The sequence below is a fragment of the Littorina saxatilis genome, linkage group LG3 (genome assembly GCF_037325665.1).
Source record: "Littorina saxatilis isolate snail1 linkage group LG3, US_GU_Lsax_2.0, whole genome shotgun sequence".
Classification (NCBI taxonomy): domain Eukaryota; kingdom Metazoa; phylum Mollusca; class Gastropoda; order Littorinimorpha; family Littorinidae; genus Littorina; species Littorina saxatilis.
Window position 1 is genome coordinate 31,401,765 of NC_090247.1, and position 26,157 is coordinate 31,427,921.

At 41.1% G+C, this 26,157-nt stretch overlaps 2 protein-coding genes across 11 annotated transcripts; one reads left to right on the forward strand and one right to left on the reverse strand.

Moving 5' to 3' along the window:
• The first annotated feature begins 3,493 nt into the window (after positions 1-3,493).
• Positions 3,494-14,294, forward strand: LOC138962138 (uncharacterized). 10 transcript variants are annotated; one of them, XR_011454413.1, is made up of 6 exons: positions 3,503-3,633; positions 5,451-5,512; positions 7,377-7,491; positions 8,379-9,633; positions 10,037-10,266; positions 11,000-14,294. XR_011454413.1 is itself a non-coding variant. In XM_070333857.1 (5 exons), the coding sequence occupies exons 1-5, from the start codon at positions 4,443-4,445 to the stop codon at positions 11,488-11,490; spliced, it is 1,578 nt and encodes a 525-aa protein (XP_070189958.1). In that variant the 5' UTR covers positions 4,385-4,442; the 3' UTR covers positions 11,491-14,294. The 10 variants fall into 10 exon arrangements, 1 of the variants encoding a protein (XP_070189958.1); XR_011454408.1 differs by having other exon boundaries at positions 3,504-3,633; positions 11,456-14,294; XR_011454409.1 differs by lacking the exon at positions 5,451-5,512 and having other exon boundaries at positions 3,494-3,633; positions 11,456-14,294.
• A 5,569-nt stretch (positions 14,295-19,863) lies between these two features.
• LOC138962141 (soma ferritin-like) lies at positions 19,864-25,640 on the reverse strand. The gene is made up of 4 exons (XM_070333858.1): positions 25,335-25,640; positions 23,006-23,152; positions 20,983-21,108; positions 19,864-20,221 (listed from the first exon to the last, which is right to left on the reverse strand). The coding sequence occupies exons 1-4, from the start codon at positions 25,437-25,439 to the stop codon at positions 20,084-20,086; spliced, it is 516 nt and encodes a 171-aa protein (XP_070189959.1). The 5' UTR covers positions 25,440-25,640; the 3' UTR covers positions 19,864-20,083.
• Positions 25,641-26,157: the final 517 nt, after the last annotated feature.

A 26,157-nucleotide genomic window follows, 5' to 3' on the forward strand; every position in this document is an offset into this window, starting at 1 on the left:
CCTCCTACACGTACAATTTCACTTGTGCACGAGTGTACGTGGGTGTCCCAGCCCAAGAATGAACAAACAAACAAGTCGCGTAAGGCGAAAATACAATATTTAGTCAAGCTGTGGAACTCACAGAATGAAACTGAACGTAGTCCGCCGCTAGTGCAAAAGGCAGTGAAAGTGACGAGCCTGTTTGGCGCGGTAGCGATTGCGCTGTGCTTCATAGCACGCTTTACTGTACCTCTCTTCGTTTTAACTTTCTGAGCGTGTTTTTAATCCAAACATATCATATCTATATGTTTTTGGAATCAAGAACCGACAAGGAATAAGATGAAATAGTTTTTAAAACGATTTCGGAAATTCAATTTTGATCATAATTTTTATATTTTTAATTTTCAGAGCTTGTTTTTAATCCAAATATAACATATGTATATGTTTTTGGAATCAGAAAATGACGAAGAATAAGATGAAATTGTTTTTGGATCGTTTAATAAAAAAATAATTTTAATTACAAGTTTCCAATTTTTAATGACCAAACTCACTCATTAGTTTTTAAGCCACCAAGCTGAAATGCAATACCAAACCCCGGCCTTTGTCGAAGATTACTTTGCCAAAATTTCAATCAATTTAATTGAAAAATGAGGGTGTGACAGTGCCGCCTCAACTTTTACAAAAAGCCCGATATGACGTCATCAAAGGTATTTATCGAAAAAAAGAAAAAAACGTCCGGGGATATCATACCCAGGAACTCTCATGTCAAATTTCATAAAGATCGGCCCAGTAGTTTAGTCTGAATCGCTCTACACACACACACAGACAGACAGACAGACAGACAGACACACACACACACACACACACACACACACATACACACATACACCACGACCCTCGTCTCGATTCCCCCCTCTATGTTAAAACATTTAGTCAAAACTTGACTCACTTGACTAAATGTAAAAACAATAAGGCAAAACCCAAATTAGTTCTTCATAATTAAACTACAGGCATTGTCAGTATGTCTCCAACGCCTAGTCAAAGGGATTGTTTCCTTGTTCAACCAAAGCGCAAGAGTGACGTGAATCAAAGGTTTTATTCCAGTGATCAAGAGAGTCGAATGAGGAAACTCATTACAACAAGAAAAATACTGTTTGACCATGATTTAGTGTGTAGTTATGCTAACATATTCCAGTCTCTTTTAAGATTGTCTGAAGATTTCTTTGTAGAAACATGATTTTTGTGTCAATGCCACACGTATGTGGCTGGCTATCATATGCGTTTTGGGTACTTGGTTAAGAGGCAATCAAAGCAAATGAATTCTTTGGAGAAAACCCAATTGGGGAACGTAAGTAATGAAAGACAAAAAATATATAAAAATGAAAGAAACGCAAACTGTTCTAAATTGGTTCACACACAAATACAAAAAAAAGTTATGCCCATGAAATAAATAAGGGTTCCAGTGAATCGGAATAGCCTACATGCTTTTCTCAATTGACTGAAGAAACTGCAAAGAAACACACAATGACATTCTGTGTCGGCAAGACAGCTGCTTTAATGCTGACAGTGTGTGTGTGTGTGTGTGTGTGTGTGTGTGTGTGTGTGTGTGTGTGTGTGTGTGTGTGTAGTTCCACCAGCCAGCACTGTGAGTTGTTTGTCGCGTGGGTGTGTGACGTTGCAGCTTGGCTACTAAGGCCTGGCGCTCACCTATGTAACTTCAGCAGGACAGACGACGCACTGCATATTATCCTAGCCCGCCACACGTTGCCTAAAAGGAAAACAGGCCAAGTACTCGTCATAATCCCTATCGCGGCAAAAATAATAGGCAGTGCGTCGTCTGTGCCGCTGAAACAGCGCGCGTATAATCTGCCCTTAAGTGACTCTTGGTTTACACACACGTACGTCCATCTGGACTGTCAGAGCGTAATTGTCTTGTCGGTATTGGTGAGTGAAATTTTTTAAGTTTCTTGTATTTCCTGGGTTGAGTGGACAGGAGAGATGTGAGTGGTCATGAAACACGTTATGTTTGGTCAAAGCTGAGGAATGATTCTGGGAGCAACACTCGCTTATTACAACGAAAATGAAAGTAGGGGTAGAGGATTTCCCGAGAGCGAAAAATACAGCCCTTTAATGATTATAATGGGATATTGATCAATCCATGATGTATCCATTTTGAAACAATAATAATGAAGTATATTAGTGATGTTTATATCTTATGAATTACAAGATGATTTGAGAGTGTGTGTGCGTGTGTGTGTGTGTGTGCGTGCGTGTGTGCGTGCGTGCGTGCGTGCGTCAGTGTGTGTGTGTGTGTGTGTGTTAATCCTGCCTGTGAGGCGGAAAAAAGAATGCAGACAAACGCGGAAGTAAAACCGTAGCATTTCAAGTAGTACAAATATTCTCGGAAATGAGTTAATTCTATGAAATGGCAAAGGACACAAAGAGAGAGAGAGAGAGAGAGAGAGAGAGAGAGAGAGAGAGAGAGAGAGAGAGAGAGAGAGAGAGAGAGAGATTGTTGGCACGCATGCGACCGCTTTGTGTGTGTGTGTGTGTGTGTGTATGTGTGTGCGGTTAGGGGGGTACTCCAAGCAAGAAATAACAAGTCGCGTAAGGCGAAAATACAACATTTAGTCAAGTAGCTGTCGAACTCACAGAATGAAACTGAACGCAATGCAACGCAGAAAGACCGTATTAACTCGTAGCATCGTCAGTCCACCGCTCACGGCATAGGCAGTGAAATTGACAAGAAGAGCGGGGTAGTAGTTGCGCTGGGAAGGATAGCACGCTTTTCTGTACCTCTCTTCGTTTTAACTTTCTGAGCGTGTTTTTAATCCAAACATAACATATCTATATGTTTTTGGAATCAGGAACCGACAAGGAATAAGATCAAAGTGTTTTTAAATTGATTTGGAAAATTTAATTTTGATAATAATTTTTACATATTTAATTTTCAGAGCTTGTTTTTAATCCAAATATAACATATTTATATGTTTTTGGAATCAGCAAATGATGGAGAATAAGATAAACGTAAATTTGGATCGTTTTTAAAAAAAAAATTATTTTTTACAATTTTCAGATTTTTAATGACCAAAGTCATTAATTAATTTTTAAGCCACCACGCTGAAATGCAATACCGAAGTCCGGGCTTCGTCGAACATTACTTGACCAAAATTTGAACCAATTTGGTTGAAAAATGAGGGCGTGACAGTGCCGCCTCAACTTTCACGAAAACCCGGATATGACGTCATCAAGGACATTTATCAAAAAAATGAAAAAAACGTTCGGGGATATCATACCCAGGAACTCTCATGTCAAATTTCATAAAGATCGGTCCAGTAGTTTAGTCTGAATCGCTCTACACACACACACACACAGACACGCACACACACACACGCACATACACCACGACCCTCGTCTCGATTCCCCCCTCTACGTTAAAACATTTAGTCAAAACTTGACTAAATGTAAAAAAAGCTTTTCTCCACAAAGAGTAACTATCTGCTGTGTCACTCCTTAGTGGTCTCATCTCCATATCAGTTCAAGGACTTTAAGACACGCCTTGACATAAAAGCACATAGACCAAAATCACAAAAATGCTGTTGTTGACACACTCAAACCGTCCTTCACAAGCGCAGCGCACCTGCAGCTGATTTGGTGAGTGTAATCTTTTACGTTTTTGGGGGTATTTCCTGGGTTGAGTGGAGATGTGACATTGTGAGTGGTCTTAACACATGCTTAGTTAGGGCAGAGCTGAAGAATTATTCTAGTAGAGACACTTTAGTATTACAACGGGGGAAAAAATAGGGGTAGTGGAGTCTCCTAGAGCAGAACACACATTACCGTTAATGATTTTTATGAGATAATGATTCATTTATGATGTATCAATTTTGGGATTTGAAACAATAATAAGTATTCTTGCCATACGACAGAATCTTTGAGATGAAGATTCATGATAACAAGCCAACTCACTGACACTCCAAGTTTAAATAGCTAGTTTGGTTGTTTTTCCAATCGTCTGTGAGAAACGACGCGGAGAGGGTGCTATGATCGTGTTTCTTCTTCTTGAAAGTAATAATGCGAATTTAAATTCAATAGCCTTGTTCAAGCACGTATGGGATAACCTTGTCGAGTGTGTGTGCGCGTTTGGGGGGGGGGGGGGGGTATGTGTATGTGTGTTTCAGTTTGTTAATGTGTGTGTATATGTGTGTGTGTGTCTGTGTGTCTGTGTGTGTCTGTGTGGCTGTATGTGTCTGTGTGTGTCTGTGTCTTTGCATGCATGTGCGTACGTACGTGCGTGCGTGCGTGCGTGCGTGTGTGTTGTGTGTGTGTGTGTGTGTGTGTGTGTGTGTGTGTGTGAGGCAGAAAGAAGAAAACAGATACACACGGAAGTAAAATCGATGCGTTTCATTTCTCGAAAATGCAAGCCCGGGTCCAGTGCAAGTATTAGTGTTTGTTTCTCGGAAATGAGCAAATTCCGTAAAATAACAAAGGACACAAGACCGAAAACAGTGAGTTTGTTAGCACGCAAGCGAGCACTGCGCGCGCGTGTGTGTGTGTGTGTGTGTGTTTGTGTGTGGGTACTTTCTTGCGTATGTGCGTGCGTGCGTGTGCTTCTTTCCTTGCAAATGGCTGCATTACTATTCTGTTTTTCTCTCTCTATCACTCCATAAACTCTCTCTCTCTCTCTCTCTCTCTCTCTCTCTCTCTCTCTCTCTTTCTCTGTCACCAGTTATGTGTCTTAGATTTAGTAGACTGTAAGAGTAGGCGCCAGCCTTAAATCTCTAATTTTTGTTTTTAAAGTTCGTTCGTTCGTTCGTTCGTTCGTTCGTCATCTATCTATATTTTCCTCTCTTTTTAAATTATTCAGTTAACTGTTTTTTTCCCTGTGTTATTTCCCTAAACGAATGCAAAGAAAACAAAACTACCCAACGAAACCAAGCAAAATTTCATTTTATTAATATATGCTGACAATGCATTGCCTCACACACAGTTTTTAGAGTGCTATTTAGGTACTCCAAACAACAGTTGAAATTACAGCAATGGATCTTGTTTTTGGACGCTTGCTTTAAATATCTGCATTATTTTATACCTTGATTTTGGATGATATGTAATTGTAAATTTACATTCATTTAAAACAAACATGTCACTGATGGAACAAAACGCGTCAAAATCATTATGAGCGGACCTTAACTCAGGGGGACTACTCTGCATTTTAAAGTTAACTATGTCTTTGGCTATGTGTTGGTCTTTTTGTGTGCCCTTTTTATGCGTATATTAGTGCATGGATATCCTAATACTTAGGAGCGATAAGAATAAATTATAGATTTTAAATGTTATGCATAAAAAAGCATAATGTTGATGTGTCCTTTTTTAGAATCGAAAATCCATGTGCCAGTTTTAGAATCGGGAATTCAAGTGTTATATTTTTGGAGAAAAAACCCAGATTAGTCATACTTTGGTTTTTTTTTAAGAGTACGCATGCGCATTCGTCAAAGGATGTTCATGTGCGTGGCAATGTCAGGTCCTTACTGTCGTAAGTATTTCGCTTTCAGTCTTTTTAAAGAATGTCAGCGAATGTAATTTTTTTAACGGCATTCTTAACATTTGCTTCAAACGCTTGAGACACTGTCGTACGACTTCATGCTATGGGTATTGCTCAGACTATACAAAATGCTTTGCAATACTGATGCCGCTAGAACCGGTTACATCCGGGTCGTTTGTGCAAGGGGTGACGAAAGGAAACGAGCGCGAGAGAAAGGATCAAAGAAAGTGTACGCTTCGACAAAAATAGAAAACGAAGATTTGTTATTTCGGTCTGTTTATGTTTTGGAAATTCACAGAATGCACTAAAGTATATGCTCAATAAGATGCGTGACTATATATCAGAGAAATTAACTGAACAGTTTCGTGCATGTCATTTTACAAGGAAGTCCTGGTCCACCCAGTCCATTGCGTTATTTCAGTTCTTCCTCGCCACTGGAGTAGCAATGTAAGGATACCTTTGAGTTTTTGTAGGAACGTTTTTGTGTGTTGCGTATATTCGTCTTCAATATTTTACCCCCATCCCCCCAATTGACTCCACCACCCCCTCCGGACCCATCAACAAATGCTCTTCCAAAAGCACTGTGTAGCGGACGTGGAGAAACGAACGAAGTGCATGGAGACAACAAAAAAAGTCAGTTTGCATGCAGGTAAGTAGGTTAGTAAATTGCCGCCTAGCAATGATTACGCACAAAGAGAGGAACGAGGCTCGTACTTGAAAACAATATTGCACTATATTCTGTTCCCGCCTTCCCGATCGGTTGCTGACGTAAACAATGAGTCAGAAGGGCCAGGTAGACTGTCAAATAATCGGGAAATCCCAGTTGATTAGATAAAAGTTATAAAATGAAATCAGCTTAGGCCGACTCGGTTACTGAGTAGATCATAGCCACTGGAAGTTAGTATAGACAAATAATATCGAGAGTAACTTCAGAAGGAAGAGTATTTAGATAAAATAAAACCATTTTCAATACAAAAATAGGAATAAAGCAGTGGGAATAATGCCTGTCGACTTCTTACAAAGTAGGATATAAATCTAAACAACGAAGTGACTGTAGTCCACGGTGGAAGAAAAAGTAGGATATAGGCTAGTCCACGGTGGAAGAAAAAGTGGGCTTTCGTTTGTAAGTCACTCTGGGCAAAATGACTTGGCTTTGATTGTTGGCTCTGGATTCTGTGTGTTTGTTTTCTGTTTGCGCTTTGATTTCTGACTGACAAACCTTCAAAGATCATTTCTGTTTTCTCTTGCCCAAATTATCAACGTTGATGCTGTAGAATGTTTCACATTCATTATGCTCTTTTATATTATTTTACTCATTTTCATTTGTATTTTAGGCGGTTGGGGGTTGCGGGTATCGATTCCTTGATATGCACGTCAAGAATACAAATGACTGACTCGCTGGCTTTGATATAATCTGCCACATTAAACATATGGTAATGTGACCGGATTAAGGTATAATCTGTACGCTCAGCGATATCGACATTAATTTTCTTTTCTTATCAGATTTCAAACCACCTCATGGCATGTCATACATGTAAGAGGCGTGTGTGTGTGTGTGTGTGTGTGTGTGTGTCTCTGTCTGTGTGTCTGTGTGTGGGTGTGTGTGTGTGTGGGTTAGTGTTTTAGTGTGTTAGTTTGTAAGTGTAAGTGTGTGTGTGTGTGTGTGTGTGTGTGTGTGTGTGTCTGTCTGTGTGTCTGTGTCTGTGTGAGTGTGTGTGTTTGTGTCTGTACGTGTGTGTGTGTGTGTGTGTGTGTGTGTGTGTGTGTGTGTGTGTGTGTATGCTTGCATACGTACACGCTCGCGCGTTTGAGCGTGTTCGCTTGTGTGTGATTCTTTGCTTGGTTTTTTTTTCAGCATGCTGCGCCATTTTTGTTTGGGAATTGTGTTGCTGTTTTCTTAAACTAATCGCTTCTGAACTGATGAATTGCTGAACTGCTGAACGACCTTACAAACAGATCAAACCGTTAAGGTATGCTAGCTGTGCTTGTCTTGTGTCTTCTTCTTTTTCTTCTTTTTTTGTCAATAATAAATAGGACGTGAAAAGTAGGATATGCGCCGAAATGGCTGCGATCTGCTGGCCGATGTGAATGCGTGATGTATTGTGTAAAAAAAAATCCATTTCACACGGCATAAATAAATCCCTGCGCCTTGAATATGTGCGCGATATAGATTGCATAAAATAAAAATTTAAATAAATAAAGATAAAAAATAAATCCCTGCGCTTAGAACTGTACCCACGGAATACGCGCGATATAAGCCTCATATTGATTGATTGATTGATTGATAAATGGCTAGCAATATCTGTTTTCTTTCTACTGACCCATAAGACAAGCCGACATCCAGGAACATAATACCGTTTCGTTATTTTTAACGGTAGACTATTAAATTTACATATTTGGTCAGCGTTCATGAAAATATTCAATTGACAGTCCCAAAAACACAAAGTAACACCAGCTCTCAATATATGCTAAAAGGATGTTTTAACGGCGTTCCTTATAACAAGTACTTAAGTATTTAAGTGTTTAAAATGCAAGGGAGGACATTCACATAAACCAACAGTTTCAATACTAGTTTTTTTAAGTTTTTTTTTTAGAAAGGCTCTTGACAATTTTGTTTGCAAAAGAAATAGTGAATGAAAATTTCGGTCTGATTTAGTTATTGAAGCCATTCTGTGAAAGCTCTTTGTTTCAGAAAACAAATCATGAGTACATTTGTGTCAGTGCCTCGCTGTATTGGGCAAACTTGTTTGATTAAGATAACATTTACTGCTTTGAAAAAAGGAAAGGAAAGTTGAAGAAAAGTGACTTCTCTACGGTCCCATTTGCAGTGGCGTGCATATTCGATCTTCTGTTTCAGATCATGAGCTGGTCGCGCATTCGTCGAGATGCCAAAAGGGCCATCCAGCAATTCGTACGACGGGTTAAAGCCTTCCTCCGCTACGCCAGAGAAATATTCCGTAAATGCAATGTCTGTTTGATCCCATATGATGCTATGTCTATTTGGTGCTCTGCAAAGCCAAAAAATGAAACTGTCCGCGGGTCATCTTTTTCACCATCCGCTGTATCCCCCAGAGAAGCGCTGCAATCTCAAGGCCATCACATTTCGCAGCCACCAAGACATTCTGTAAATCCGACATCAACTAATCCACCAACCATTGGCGCAACAGTGAGACCGGGTTTGTCTGTGCAAGAGACGGGAGAAGAGAATGAAGGAGAGCGAGCGATTCAAGAAATCGCCGCAGATGATGTACTAGTTAGCCAAGGTCAACTGACACAGCCCGCTACCGACAACCGTTCATTTGCAGTTTCATGCCCAGTTGAAGATGTCTTCTTTTTTTTTAATGAGGTGACGGTGAACAAAATGCAAAATGTCAAAGCAGATGCCAGTAGCATGCCAACTTGTGCAAAATATAAGACAAAGCTACCATCTGAGAAAATGTCAATTCGCGATGAGCCACAAAGAACAACGAGAAGCATTGACAAAAAAGCCAAAACTACCTTTCTCCATAAGTCAGCAGGGAAACGAGATCAACGGTTTTTGTCTAGCTTTGCCAATTCCACAAGTTTGACTCCGAGAGGAAAACAAACCCCGATTGAAAAGGCACTGAAGTTGTCCACACACCTCCGTATTCGAAGGAGCACCACAATCTATGTCTACCCGATGACTGCCCATCATGACATCGAAGATTATGAATACGACGAGGTTTTAGATATGTTCAAGGAAAGACACCGATTTATGTCATTCCACAATGCTCATCATCATCTCCGACAAAACGAATGGGTTGGGCCGTTGTCGGAAGATGGGTACTACTTCGACAGGCAATCGACAACAATCAAGTGCTTTTACTGTAAATCTCCACCCACGCATCATCGTTCCTTCTGTAATCGTGGAAGATGCAACGAGCCCATGTTTCAGTCCCGGGGCCCTCGAAACATTCGCCAGAATGACTGCATCCGAATTATGGGAGCTATTCCACGAGAGGGTGAACTGCCTGAGGGGTCACAGGGTGGCGGAAGTCCATATCGAAACATGGATGGAAGAGTGACTTCGCTGAGGATTCATTGCCCTTCTGAAGATGCCAACGCTCTGGCGTCCGCGGGTTTTTATGCTAGTAAGTGATGTTGAAAACACAGAACAAGAGAGAGAGAGATGGAGAGAGAGAGAGATGGAGAGAGAGAGAAGGAGAGAGTAAGAGAAAACAAGATCTTAATAGAGAGAGAGAGAAAGAGAGAGAGAGAGAGAGGGAGAGAGAGAGAGAGAGAGAGAGGGAGAGAGGGAGAGAGAGAGAGAGAGAAAGAGAGAGAGAGAGAGGGAGAGAGAGAAAGAGAGAGAGAGAGAGGGAGAGAGGGAGACAGAGGGAGAGAGAGAAAAGGGAGGGAGAGGGCAGGAGGATGGTAATGATAGAGAGAAGGAAGGAGATAAATAGATATGTAGACAGACAGACAGACAGACAACAGAAAGACAGATCGATAGATAGATAAATAGATAGATAGATGTCAGCCAATGGGTTCCAGCACGGAGAGACAACGTGGTCTGCTTTAGCTGTGGCCTGATCAAGACTGTCCAGGAGCTTAGGGTGCCCCCTCGGTTGGACGTGGATGCCCACGAGCATGTCATGCAGGTACACAGGACACAAAGCCCACGCTGCCGTTTTCTTTTTGAAGTTCTCGCTGTAACCCTACGTCAGGACGCCATGATGCCACCTGCTCAGTCTGCTCCCGAGGCTCTCCTTCCTCTTGATCAGGTATCTTTATGCATAATATTAAATGTAGAAATAATTGAAATTCCAATTTTGGTTTTGTCCTACTTACTTTAGCTGACTTACTTAACATAATACATATAAATAGAGTGTCCTTCAGTTGAGTATATATTCAACTGAAGGAAGCTCTATTGATATGTAAGTACTTGAACTCTTTCTTTAGTTTTTTTATTCTGTTTTGTTTTGTTTTGTTTTGTTTTGTTTTGTTTGTTTGTATGTATTATTTTGTAGCTGATCACACATTACAAATTCATCGTACTTGTCAAAAGGATTACCTCGATTTATACTTAAGACTGAAAAAGTTTCCTTTAGTTGATTGGATGCTGTTTTTCGGGTAGGAGATTGTGACTGTGTTCACTGTTTACATCACTTTTCATTTCAACATTTACGACTTAAGCTTACAAAATTATACTGACCTAAGGCTTTGGGTCATTTCAACATTCTTGCGCAGCCAATGGAGTTGTGCTGGTAAAGTACCCATTACTATGTCAATCAGGACATTTTTTGTCCAGTTTCATTTAGATGTGCACTTTTTTATAACGGGTTCTTGATAATATTGAAATTTTCTTAAGTGAAAAGAAAAGCATTTCTACTTAAAATGTCTCGCCTCCTGTTTGTTTGTTTTTCTTCTTGCTTTTCTTCTTCATAAACTTTTAAAGCAAATTGAATTATCACATTTTGCATAATAACTCATCATGCTTTTTCTGTTGTAAAACAGGTAAATTGTCGGCGTGAGTATTGACGTGTCATGTGTGTGCTTGGGTTTGTGTCTACAATCATATTTATTAACTCGTTTACATGTTTATGTCGGTGTTCGACTGGGAATAGAGTGGGGCTAGAATTGTGCGGGTGAGGAGGGCGACACATATATGTAAGTTAGTAACACGGACTACAGAACGTTCTCGCTCCCATGTAGCTAAAAATGCTTTGTTTTTCGCTGTGTGTGTGTGTGTCTGTGTGTGTGTGTGTGTGTGTGTGTGTGTATGTGTGTGTGTGTGTGTGTGTGTGTGTGTGTGTTAGTGTGTGTGTGTATGTGTGGGTGTGTGTGTGGGTGTGTGTGTGTGTGGGTGTGTGTGTGTTTAAAGGAGCACATCTGAGCAAATGCAATGAAATGAAGTATGATTAGGTTAACTTTTTTCTCTTCTTGAAATAGTTGTATTTTCATTTAATTCAGAACTTCTGCCGAGCTGGTTGTCGGGCGCAAGTTGACGTATGTTTGCTTCACTGCCGACATCATGTGCTTTGTCAGTTCTGCGCCGACACACGACAAATGCCAGCTTGTCCGGACTGCGGGAGGGAAGTCTGAACACTGTGTGACTCACCGTGATGATAATAAGTAATGTTTAACGCCCTCACGGTAAAACCATTAGGGACATGTTCCCGGGTTTGACCCCGACTTTAGATGGGAAAAAAAACAAGCAAAAAAAAACAAAACAAAAGAGAAGAACAACAAAAAAGGGCCACCGCAAGGGAGGAATGGTTGTCGCGCTCTAGCTCCCGGTCAACGAGGCACCCGAGCCGGAGGTGGTTCCAAGGAGAGTCATGGAGTTAGTTCGTGGATATTTTTGTTGTTTACCATGACTCTCTGCTAGCATTGCTTTGACCTAGTAGAGTATCCAAACACACACGAAAAGACCGGTGAACAAACTTGTTTCTTCAACTGAATCGTCTGCCTTGTGTTGTTGGAATGAACAAGTAAAGCTGCAACATGATAGTTGTCCTCATAGAAATCTTTGTCACACAAAGGGCAGACATTTCAAAGACTCTCACATGTTTCCACTCTACTCATTTTTGTTTTTGTTTGTTTGCATGGTTGTTTATCAGTCAAGCTGTGACATAACAGATTCTCAAAGAAACTGGTTTTGTTTAAAAACTTAGTTGTTTTCAGTAGTACGTATGATTTCTGTTTGCCGGTCATTTGTGTGTGCTTGTGTTCCGAGAGGCCCACACAGCCTCACAGTTTTGCTGGTAGACATTCATGAAAACTAAAAAGATAGTTTAGATGTAAAAGATATTTTGTATCTATCAAAATGTCTGCATTTCTGTATGCATAAAGTATTCTTTGAGAATCTATCATGTCACAGCTTGACCGATAAACAATCATGCACAACAACAAAAAAAGATGTTTTACGTTTATATTGGACATACGCGAGGGGTAAATGGAGTATTGTTTTATGCATATGTTGTTGTTTTTCATAGCAGCGTGTAAAGGTTTTCAATGCAAAAGGTCACAATTTGTTTAAATAAAATAAAAATCATAGTATTTGGAGTATAAGTTGAACAATGTCGGCTATATTAAACAAGGTGTCCAATTAAACGCAGTTGTTGATTTCAAATTATCCGACTTCATACAGATGTAAACTTCAAACCACAGTCCACAATCTGCACGCAGAATCTTTAAATTTGTAACAAAGAAAGTAAGGAGATGGTTTATGAATCGAAACAGATTAACATTAATTCGTCAAATGTTTAATGTTTCTTTTTGTGCATCTATAACTGAAATGAAAAGTTATACATTCAGCTAAAACATTGTAAAAGTGCTCACCTGCTGCGCGTTTATTTTCGTTACGCATTTTGTTCTTCTGCAATCATCATTGTCCTTCACCAGTAACGTATAAATACAGTGACGTTTATAATTAACTTATTACACGAACTATTATCAACATATCAAAGTAAGGAGTATCCAAATAAAAATAAAGTACTTTTCTTCACGTGTTTTATCTATTTTTAGAATGACGTCATTTGTATTCTTACGTAATTTCCTTTCTGTTTTTACGTCATCGTTTGTTTTGATTCCATTACTGAAGAAGGAGTTTTTACTCCGAAATATTTATTTCATTTTGGTGTTTGGGTGTTATTTTTTATTCTTATTACACGAACTATTAAGATATTCGCCTTGTTCAATTTACCCTCCTATTCAATTTACCCTCCCTTACCCTATATTTATCGGTAAATGGAAGGCAACGACAGATTTTCTTTGCTGTCTTTTGTGTTCTATGTTAATATGTGTTTTGCGCTATTCCGAACTAGATCTAGACATTCTGCAGTTTCTACTTGAAATCTATTTTGTATGAAACTAAAATGTGGTTTTCTCTTCGTTGGTATACTTCTAAACGTGAAGGAGTACATCGTGAAACAGAATTCCACCTGAAACTTTGTGAGGTGGGTTTGTTCACACTCTGTGCTCATTTTTATCATGGAAGTATTATTTGTTGCTGAACCGCATGCTGCTGAAATATTGTTTTTTCTAAGTTGTGTTATTAGCTCATTTAATCTATCAGTTTAGCGTGGAATCCTCACTATAATACTTTTTTTCTTTCTTCTGTGTTGTTGTTGTTGTTGTTGTTGTTGTTGTTGTGTTTTTCTTCTTAATTTTTTCCTGTTGGCTTTGCTTGGTGTTAATCTGGCTTTGTGTATGTGTTTTTTTTCTCCATTTTGTACCTTTTTATCTTAATCAGATTTGTATAAGTAACCGATTGAAATGAACCTTGAACTGTGCTGTGTAAGTTCGGTTTCTTCTCACTCCGACTCGTATACTTAAAAAAGTTATGGTGTATATCACAAAAGAGAAGAACAGAAGGTTAAAGTAATCAAATGCATTCACATAAGCCTGTCAAATCAAAAGCTTTTGTCAAGCACTTCTTGATTAAATTTTAATGCACCTCTCGAAAGTGATAAAACAGGATATTTTAAAACAAAAGAGGGAGATATACAAAAGCGCAGCATCTACATTTCTCTCACATTTCAAACGCTGCGAGGTTTCTTACAATTTCACTATTAGTCTGTATTTTTTAAAGTAAAATTAAAACGTTATCTTAGTTTTGTCTTTTGGTTATTACCCGTGATTCGTGACCTTGTGTTTCTCCAGAGTTGTATACCTTCGCCGTTACGACACAATCTAAATAAGACTGTATTAGAAACGTGCAGAAAATGCTATGAAAGGATTGAAATTTACGCCGATGCTGTGTAATCTACTGTGTTGAAATAAAGCATGCTTTCTTTGTCTTTCCAAAGGTCTTACTATTTCATTTAGGGTAGTGCCGAACGTGAATGTGTGTGCATGTGAATGCAAAGATGGATGTACGTGACTACAAAAAAACAACCGGGCATGTATGTGTGTGTGTGTCAGTGTGTATGTTTGTGTGTGTGTGTGTGTGTGTGTGTGTGTGTGTGTGTGGGTGTGAATGCGTGCGTGCGTGCGTGCGTGCGTGCGTGTGTATGTGTGTTTGTGTGTGTTTGTGTGTGTGTGTGTGTGTGTGTGTGTGTCCTGACAATTGTTGAGATGTTTAGAAAGTCGTTGTATTTGTTTATCGTGTAACCGAGTGCCGAAACACTACGATCACCTCGGGAGGCGAAGTGCAGTCAAACAGGATTGAAAATGTTAGGGCCAATTTCTTAGCCCTATAAAAACTGTTATGCAAACCCGAAGGTTTCCATGAACATACAGACAATCGGAAACCACCAGACCCCATCACAAACAGAATTCCACAATACACCGGTGTTGACTTAAAGGCCAACAACTCGGGTGCAGAGTCTGCTGTGAAAGGAGCGGTAGCCTCCCCTGTCACAATCGCCCCCGTTTGAATGAACTCCGTCCCGAAGTTCCGAACCGGGGGACCACTGTCCATCCCAAGTTCGCAGAATGGGAACAGCACGAAAATGTTCAGTGGTCATATTTTGCCATTACCTGAACATATCATGCCGAGTCCCATCCCTGCTCGCAAGCGCCAGATGTAACCGAGTGCCGAAACACTACGATCACCTCGGGAGGCGAAGTGCAATCAAACAAGATTGAAAATGTTAGGGCTAATTTCTTAGCCCTATAAAAACTGTTATGCAAACCCGAAGGTTTCCATGAACATACAGACAATCGGAAACCACCAGACCCCATCACAAACAGAATTCCACAATCAACCGGTGTTGACTTAAAGGCCAACAACTCGGGTGCAGAGTCTGCTGTGAAAGGAGCGGTAGCCTCCGCTGTCACAATCGTTTAGTAAGTGTTGACCTCTGACAAATAAATAGCTGTAGGCAAATATATTAGGCCCTCACAAGGAACTATACATAATGGCAAATGATATTTGCGAATAGTATTGAAAACCAGACAAAACTAGGTAGCTCAATTAAAACGTTCGGACATGGCACAGACATGGACACAAAAGTCACAGGATAACTAGTCGTTGTCGCAGATCAGACAAGCAAAAGTATGCAACTTGTACTAACCTTCAATAGTGAAATCAGCATGCATTTTAGTAAATATTATGATCTCCACAAGTGTTATATGTCGCCATCAGCGCAGATGAACAGAAATAAGTCGACAGTCTCATCCCAGAATGTCAGTTCTTTTCGGCCAGGAATTTACTTCAGAAGTAAGCCCAGCAAGCCTGAATTAACACTCAGGTTTTGCACGGGACAAAAGGGCTAATCGACTCCATCGTTATTGGCGCTGTCTCCGCATCCAAAATGGTCAGAATCACTGGTGTCCGAGGTGGAATTTTAAGAACAAAAGTCTTTCAAAGTGAGTTCTGCAGCCTGAGGGGGATTCTGGATTACATTGGCACGGTTATCATTAGTCTTGCTGGTTTTCTAAAGTGGACACAAATGAATGTTTGCTGATTTTGACTGAACGAAATGATTCAGAAACATTCAGATTCAGACACGCAAACCAATGCACTCGGGTTCCTGAATCATGTGCACAATGGACGAGTTAGAATCTTACAGGCCAGACCCTGAAGTTGAGTTTTTTCTTTCCATCAGATAACTGTGGAGAATGTTGTGTCTGGGAACTATGGACACATCTGTAGAGTGAATGGTAACAAGTTGCGAGATCTCGTACCTTATGGTGCACATATTGTTGTTGGCTTTACGTCTACAGTTAACAGTAGGATACAAATCGACGTGTTTCCAAAACAGCAATAGAACATTCACCCTCAACGTCCACCAGTTAGGGCCTCTCCTCTAATTGTCCGGCCGTGACCATGCATGCACTTTTGGACGCATTATGTTTTGCAGTCTCCGAATATCCTCGCCGCATACCTTGACACGAGTAACGCCCTGCTGTGTAATGGTTTGACACTCTAGCTTTATGCGTTCATGCATAACTTTCGGTTTACGCAGGTTCTCGGAAGGGATTAAATATTGCAGTGACGCAACTTTCGGTTCAGTCTATTCTGTATGAAAAAGCGTCTAAAAAAAAAATAAGAAGGATTGATTCGTGTTTCTCTTTTGATTGCTCGTCTTTATCCAGAAATGACGCCTCCTTGAAAAGAGCTATGCGCTTGTTGTATTTATGCGCGCGTGCGCGCGCACACACACACACACACACACACACACACACACAAACACACACGCCGTTCATGCGCGAGCGCGCACATGCGCATTTAACACTCTCAAAGATATTGAAAGCGAAAGCAATCACTTTTCCCTCTTCTGGTTGCATTTTTTAAAATGCCTGATTCAATCGTTTTAAGCGTGTGTGATTGTGTTGGCTCTGTTCTACATTGTGACATGTTCTTGGTGGTTGTTGTTTTTTTTAATCGCTTGGATGCTCCAGGAAATATGTTCAATGCGCATTGAGAAACTTAAATTTAGCCTCAGATATAACGTCATGTATTGACGCTATCTCCAGCCATATCGGAATACACGTCAGGATAATTCAAATAGAAACAACTCATTACAACGAACATAAACCAGGGATTATTACCACTTACAAATTAGGTCTTGTGATTGTAACTGATTTGTCAAATTAATATCCCATTTAACTACCCAACCCGGCCTCGATTATATTATGATTATATTAAATAAGGCCAATCACTAGCGAGGGGTGTGTCTGAAACACGTGGACAGGAGCACGTGTGAATGTATTTGTCCGAGAAAAAGCAAGGGTGTTCACTCTTTCACAACCCGTACAATCCCGACAGACATAGGCTACTTCCGAACATTAGCCTACCTGCTATTCAGACTTGGTCGTGTGACAGACGTTTTCTTCCACACGAGATTACGTTCAGATTGTCTAACGAAGCCGTGGGGCTGAGTTAGACATCAGCTAATCGAGTGTGGAAGAAAACTCTGTCACACGACCAAGTCGGAATAGCATTTATGTCTCACAGCTTCAACAGAGGAGAGAACAAACACGTTTTGCGTACTCAGTCAAGCTTGACAAACCTAAACACAGGAGCAGCCATTGTCGAGAGATCTACTTTTTGACGGAAGTGACCGAACAACTATGAATGACGTCTCGGTATATGTGAATGACGTCACAGTCATCGTCACAGTCTGTATCTTTTGAAGCATCGCATTCTTCATGACGTCTTTCTGTGTCTGCATCCGCGAAATGTTTGTTCTTTCCGGGATCTTTGTCATCTATGTTCAGAACTCTGTCCTTCCAGTTTCAGACTAACAGGCCTCCTGAGCGAGCCACTTTCCAAGGGCAGCTAAATTCGCGTATGGAAACAGTACATGTACTGTCGTCTGGGATGCCGTGTTCAGTATTCTCAGCGTTGAAGAATTTGTAAAGAGAAGAAACGATAACAGCAGGAGAAATAAAAGTCGTGTGTGCATTTTGGTGCTTTTGGAGGGACGATTTCGAGTTTGAATCCGTTCTTGCACATGCTCCAAAGCGTGTAATACAATCTTGCACAAGTTTGCTTTAGTAGTGGCAAAGAAGGAAAGCGTGTGACATCATCTATTATCGCATTCACGGTATAATTAAATATCAAACGAAGAAGAAGATGGGGAGTAACTCTATAACTTTTTTCTCAGACCAACCCAATTCCTTTTGCAGTAGTTTCCCTTTGACAGTTTGCATGTAAACTGTCATGTGTGCGTAGATATCAATTGCATGTTTTAAAATTGTTTGATTGCTTATTTGTGTGTTTGTTTTCTGTTTGCTCCAAGGCATCTAGCAAGGTAAAGAAATGAATCCATTCTCACATGTAGAGGATGAGTATAAGAACGTACGTTTCGTCTGTTCCCTGTAACGATTTCTGCAGTGTTTTTAGTTAAATCTGTAAATATCTCGTTTTTTTGTCACAACTGATTTGCCCCAGTGCATAAGCGATGCAGGACATTTTTTTAAGACAGTGGACATAGATTGTCGTATGTTTTTTCTTACATCATTTTATATTTGTGCAAAATAAGCTTGCACTTCTTTTTACATCTCTTATTTTCATTGCATTACATAATCAAACAGCAGACAGGGTGCATTTTATTTGAATGTATTTTGTGGTATGCGGGCACTGCGTTTGGAATTTATAACTATTTCAGTCATGTTGCGATCGATGTATGTGCTCCTCAGTGTGTTCTAAGCATAGTTTTAGTCTGCATTTGTATACGGCGAATTTTGTATTTCTTTCATTTATCCGCACCATAAGTATTCCAATCATTTGAATATGTTGGCGTTGTATATGCTGTGTTATTTGATCTATCAATTATCATGGTATTTTTCATGGGATTTGAAGTTTATAAGTGTTTTTCACTGTATCGTGTGTACAGCAAAAGCCGTTGATTTGCACAGCACAAAGCGCAGAAGAGTATGCCCAGTTATTTGTGTTTACAGTAATGCCTCTGTTCTTTGTTTCTAATTAACACTGCTCACACCATAGCTTTGTTTCTTCTTTCTTTTTCTCCGGTAGACTGGGGTGGTGTATATATAGGTTACACACTCCGAGTTCTGAATATCGTGCATATTTTCCCTAGGGTCGATTTTCAGGTATTAGAGGCGAGGTAATACCTGTAAATCGACCCGAGGGAAAATATGCACGATATTCAGGACGAGGTGTGTAAGCTTTTTATCCCATTACTCCGACGTTTTCATTAAAAAGCAGAACTTTTTGACACAAACTCTGCGAGTGCCTGTTTACTGCTCATCAAACCTTCTGCCACCGAAAATCGTGTCATGATATTCATGTGCGAAACGAGTCCCCTTTTGTCTTTTTGTTTCCAGGATTGTGCCGTTGAATGCATTTGATACTGTGCAGTTACCGGCCGGTTTCAGTCGGTTACCCGAGCTGGCATTCGTCAAAACTGCGAAACACCGCATTCTGATAATCTTCGCTTCACAGCTAGCGACGGGAGAGAATGATACCCGAAGGGAAGTAACTCATTTTTGACCTGAGTTCAGGATTCGAAAGACCGCGTGTGTGATTTTACAAGCGATGAAGATGATTGCTGAGTTTGTGCTTATTCGAGCCTTTGTGCTTCAGTGTTCAAATTTGTATTACCTACTTCTTCAATCGTCACTCCCTACTGATTTAGGTGAGCCTAACTTTGATGTCTGTCGTTGTCTTGGGCCATTAGGCATCTGTCTGGGGGAAAACGGCGCACCACTGTCGAGTTGTTTTTGCATAGTCAAACGTAAACACACAAAACACACACACACACACACACACACACACACACACACACACACACACACACACACACACACACACACACACACACACACACCACAAGTACTGCCAGCTTTTTTTTTGCAATTTTTATTTTTTGTTTCCCTAGCATTTCTTTTTAGTTCTTTTCATTTCCTTTCACTTCCCTACTTGTACAACCAAAATACGGTTTGAAGGTTTTGTTTTTTGATGCTAAATAAATCAGACAGTTCGATCACCACAAAGCTAAGACAAGAGAAAGAAAAAAACGTAAAACTCAGCCGTTCAAACAAGCCGAGGCCAGACCATGGACATAGCGTTCGTCGTCAAAGACAAGGAGAACACTACACAGCCGTTGATTTCCAGAAAAGGATTCCAGGATCCTGGGTTTATTCTTGCTGCTGTGCTGTCTGCTGTGGAGGCAGGTGAAGCGTCTAGGAGGAGAGGTTCTTGTCGAACTGGTACTCTCCCAGGCCGCTGCCCACACGCTTGAGGTTGGTGATGTGGTCACCGATCTCCTTGATGGCCGTGACCTGTTCCTGGAGGTAGTTGCCCTCGATGAAGTCAGTCATCTGAAGGGAGAAGAAGAAAAGATAAGTCAGAATGATCTCGACGGGATGACATAGGGGTTATGATTTGTAAAACCAGACGAATGGGACGTGTTTTTTGTTTACATTCAGTCAAGTAATAGGTGAATGTATTGACGAGGGCGGAGGGTGAGGGTGTTTTGTTTTAATGTTGCGATAAGCGGCATATTCTTTGTCGCACCGATGTGTATTAAGAAAAACTACACTGGCTGATTCTTAAACGTCCTGTGTCCAAGCTGAATTCTAACAATCTAGAGTTACAAAATCCAGTATGTGATATGTTCATGTCCATCGGCGGGGGAAAAGAGGGGTGGATAAGGTTCGGACGTCATTGTCGTTAGGAATTAGGAGGTCAACCAAGACCAATGGGCAGGAAGAGTATCGCGGGGAGAACGAACGAGTTAAAGTAAAGTAAAGTCAGGAGTGGGTGTGAGGTGAGGGTCCAAGGGGTTCTGATTCACTCTCTTCTCCGAGCGAAAGGTCCATCAAAACCTATGTCCAGGGAGAAAGTCGCAAAGAAGAGGGACGACTTGAATTTATGTCAGGAGGAAAGTTGGTGTTTGGTGCGGTGAGGGGAATACACATTGACTATACTCCACACGTGGGCATCCATGTGGCTGTCCAGCAAGAGTAATGGCCAGGAAGAGAGAGGGGGGAGATAAACTAAGTACACAACTGGGCACCCTTGATGCTGTAGGCCAAGAAGAGGGAGGGAGGGAGGGAGGAGATATAAAATATGTACACACCTGGGCATCCTTGTGGCTGTCGGCCACAGCGTGGAGGTCCAGCAGCGCCTGGTTGACGCTCTTCTCCAGTCCCAGGGCCACCTGCATGGCGTCCAGACCAGTTCCCCACTCGTCACGGTCGGGCTTCTGTTCACCAGTGATGGTGACGAAAAAAAAAAGAGTGACGCGGTTGAAGTATTACATAATATGCTGTTCTCTTTAAGATTCCCTGAAACATCCGTGTTGTAAATGATTGTCTAGTTGGTCAAGATCTAAGGGCGACGTAGTTGCAGTACCGTGGGACCCCCGTTTGAAGACACCCGCCCTTGTTTTAAGACCCCCTTTAAGACCCCCTTTAAGACCCCTTTAAGACCCCCCTTAAGACCCTGTGATGCAGGCTTCTGTTAGGGGCGGGGATGTAGCTCAGTCGGTAGCGCGCTGGATTTGTATCCAGTTGGCCGTTGTCAGCGTGAGTTCGTCCCCACGTTCGGCGAGAGATTTATTTCTAGGAGTCAACTTTGTGCCAGATCGACTGTCTTCGGTGTCCGAACATGCGCACGAAAAAGATCCCAAGCTCACAGCGAAAGTCTCGGGGCTTGGAAAACACGAAGACACGCATGCATCATCTCTCGTCTCCGATTATCATGATCGTATTTCGATACTTTGACGAGACAAACCCAATGCTGGTGTGTCGAAGAAGACAGCCACAGCGGGCTTGTTCGAATCAAAGTATCACACCATATCTTCAACGTATTACCAATACCTGTCCCAATATAGACCAGTTGGTCTAAGAGGACGTTAAACCCTAATAGTCAGTCAGTCAGGCTTCTGTTCACAATGTCTATAGATGTACCTATATTGTACGACATTCATTCCAGACCTGATTTTCTCAGATTTGTGAAGGTCTTAAACATGGGGTTCTCCTGTATCACTGTAGACCCCTCCTTCCAGTGTGTGAAACACATACAGGGTGACCCAAAACTATGAGTGCAACCCATAAAAAAGTACTCACAACTGCTACAAATGTGAATTGATTGAGTTTATTTTTAACACACGTCAACGACGTCAACGTAAGATAACAACAATTAATTTATGAAAGTTACAGTCATTTCGGTTGTGTGGTCCACAAGTTAGCGACGTTGAAGGATATGGTCCAAATGTCCACCGCCTTGAAGGAGACACTCCTGAATGCGCCGTGCAAAATTGTCCACCTGACCTTAACCCCCCCCCCCCCCCCCCCGATTTCTATTTGTGGGGTTATTTGAAAGACCACGTCTATGAGGACAACCCCCTGACAATCATGGACTTGAAAGCTGCAATAACAACAAAGATCAGGAGGATTCCAGGGGCAGAGTGTGTCCGCATGGTGGACAATTGTGCACGGCGCATTAAACGCGGTGGACATTTGGAGCATATCCTTCAACGTCGCTAACATGTGGACCACCCAACCGAAATGACTCCAACTTTCCGAACCTTACGTTGATGTGTGTTAAAAATAAAATCAATCCATTCACATTTGTAGCAGTTGTGAGTACTGTTATGGGTTGCACTCATTTTGGGTCACCCTGTATATACCAGCACATATCTGCCTTGGCTTTGCAAGAGGTAAGAACATTATTAGACTTGCACACGCGTTAAACATCTTAGGCTGCAGGGTTAATGCTCTCTGTTTGTCGTGTTTTGTCGTTTGTCATGAATATTCACATGGCTATTGAAAAAAAGAAACTGAAATGACTTGACTCGTAGTTTCTGTGAGCAAGCAGTCAAAAAAGAACATTACTCGAAGATCCCAGAATTGATAACACTATCTTTTTATTTTCTATTTTATTTACTTGCTCTTAATTAATCCATGCACCTTCATACGCGTTTAAAAAAAAAAAGAAATCATGGGCTTGATTTGACTTGTAAGAATTCAAGAACATCCCAAAATCCCATAATTTAGAACACCAACCCTAACAATTTACCATCATATCCTAAAAGACGACCTCAATATTACAGCTAGACTTAATAGTATTAATGTTCACAATTGAAGTAGGCAGTTTACCTTGATGTCCTGAAGGACGACGCGGCCGCCACGCTTGTTCTGGAATGTCATCAGCTTCTCGGCGTGCTCGCGCTCCTCATCCGAGGCGTGTTTGAAGAACTTGGCGAACCCTGGCAGTGCCACGTCATCACGGTCAAAGTAGAACGACTGCAGAGACATGGGATTGAAGAATTAAGTTATTCTGTTAGATTTGTGTCTGATTTGCGTGTGTTTCACAGTGTGATCGTAGGCAAATTTGTTAACATGTCCAAAAACAAAGAGACTACCAACGTTCCAAAATTCAGAATCAAAAAACAAGAAAGGTAGGTTGTTGGAACGTTTGTTATTGACAAAACAATACATTCACAGATATTTTGACCCAACGGTCTTTTAAGTGGACAGACAAACAAATATTATAATATATAATATTCCTAATATTTATAAAATGTAATATTCCTGACGAGTGGACGTGAAACTGATAGATTTGTTCATACAATCATTCATTCGCTCGGCTTCCTGACGAGTGGACGTGAAACTGATAGAACTATCAAGATAATTTGTGTGAATATTTGTTTGTCTGTCCACTTAAAAGACCGTTGGGTCGAAATATCTGTGAATGTATTGTTTTGTCAAAAACAAACGTTCCAACAACCTACCTTTCTTGTTTCATTGATTTTGTCAACATGTCGTTAACCGTCTTGGCAGTTTTTGGAAGAATAAGGTTGCAATTCATGTAACTAGCTACTTGCGTCCGGTCGGATGTTATGTTGCTTAGTACCTCGGCCAGTAAAAAATATGAATACAGCAATCTTTGAACGTTTATTGTTTAGGAATTAGTGACTGTTTGTCGCTTTCTCCTCCTTTTACTGTCTCTTTGATATTGTAACCATTTGAAACATTTTTGATAGTGAACAACACGAGAAAGGCGAAAAAACAATGTGTCGAACAAAAGACTTATTTTCTTTTCAAAATTCGTAAAGTTATATTGGTATGACAGGAATTCCCATCAGTCGGTTGCGTTAGGTTCAACGAAAGACATGAGTAAGCTTGCGTGACGATGTATGTAAATGTTTACTGATTGAAAATGGAGATACAAGAAAGAAAGAAAGAAAGAAAGAAAGAAAAAAAGACAGAGAGAAAGAAGTAATTAAGTAAGAAGCGCACTCTCTACAGAAAACAAGTGAAGAGGGAAAACCTAAAGTGAGGATAAGAATGATAAATAAAGAAGAGTTTATTATATAAATGAAATATTAACCCTTGTATATATACGGAGAAGCGAGCAGGAAGTATATATGTATTTATTTTTGGTACGTATGCCTACACTTTGTTTATTCGCTTTAAATCGCAAAATGTGTTCGCCTATGACAAATCAAACTGGGTTATCGCTACCGCTGAAGTAAAACTTCCCCACCCATTCTGTCCCGATTTAGCCCAGCTACTTGGGAAACCAGATTATGGGTGAACAAAAGCGTGAGGTCACGGCTAAGTCCAAGGTTCATTGTGATAAGGAGATTCTAAGGTTACTCAGTGTCGTATGTCGTGTGAACGATACTTCTACACGTCTGTCAGTCTGCCTTGTCATAGTATACACTTGCTGGCGGTTTGTGTTTGCTGTGTTGTGTAAACTGCGTGTACGTTTTAGGTGAATGGAGAGTCGACTTGTTCAAGTTGTGGTTTACAACCGGATTTGAAAAACAATCTTTGTAGAACCGGCGCAGGCTTGAATGTGAGCAAAAATATTTGCACACAGTAGGTGCTCGTAAACAGACATACGCAAACACAAACACAAAATACACACACACACACACACACACACACACACACACACACACACACACACACACACACACACACACACACACACACACACACACACACACACACACACACAGCTTCCTTTGTTAACGCAAACTACGTAATTCGGCTTTGCTTTTGTTGGCACTTGTTGTGGCTACGTTCAACATATTAACCTCTCTCCAACAGACACAGGCACACAGACACATACACAGACCAACAGGCACAGAGTATCACATATAATACACAAACATTCACACATATCTTCCTTTGTGTCCCCATGTCACGGTTACTCTTAGTCTCAACCCTAAACACACACACACACACACACACACACACACGCGCGCGCGCGCGCACACGCACACAAACACACACACACACACATACACGCGCACGCACACAAACACATACAAACATACATACACACACACACACACACACGCGCGCGCTCACACGCCCCCCCCCCCCCCCCCCCTCCTCCAGCCCGCCATAAACCACCACTCCAACATTCACACACACACACACACACACACACACACACACGTAATAGTCTCACCATGGACTGGTAGCAGTAGGAAGCATACAGCTCCATGTTGATCTGGCGGTTGACACCGGCCTCGCTCTCGGAGTGAAAGTTCTGGCGACATTGACTCAGAGCCATCTTGGATTTGGTAGTAGTCGGGAGTTTTTCCTTCTTCTCTTCTCAAAGCTGTGACGCGATCAACGGTCTGAAGACCTGAGATACTTTGTTGCAAAAGATGAAGGGTAACAACAAATTGCTGGATGAAATAGTAATTAGCGAATGATGAGCTGTTCTGCCCGTACGTTCTCTGACGCAGCTAAGCAAAAGCAACTTAATTAAAGACTGCGCGAATGCCGCGCGGCTTATATAGTGATCTATAACTCCGCCCCTTTCCCGTCCACAACGCCCCATCCCCCTTACGTTACCCCTACCCTACCCCCTCTGCTAAGCTCTGGGTCATGTGTCCTTTGACGGTCAGGTCGCATGCACTGTAAATACCACTACGCAGCACTTAGCCACGTGAGGGATGATAACTTTGCCATTTTTAGCAGATCCTTGTTTAGTTAGGTAGGTTTAGATACTGCCTCGAACATGACTAAGCACATATGGGTTTAGAAACGAGTGCTTGATGAAGGATTTTGCTTACTCTACCGTTTTCATGATGACACCGTGTCGATTTTGTGACAAAACCTATGTCGATTTTGTTGCAAAACCTATGTCCATATTGTGACAAAGTCTATGTCGATCTTATGACAAGACATATATAGCTAAAGCAGATAGCAATATCTACGTAGATTGCAAGCCATACGAATGTAGGTGTGTTACGTTATGTCCTTTCCCTGATGACTGAAACGAG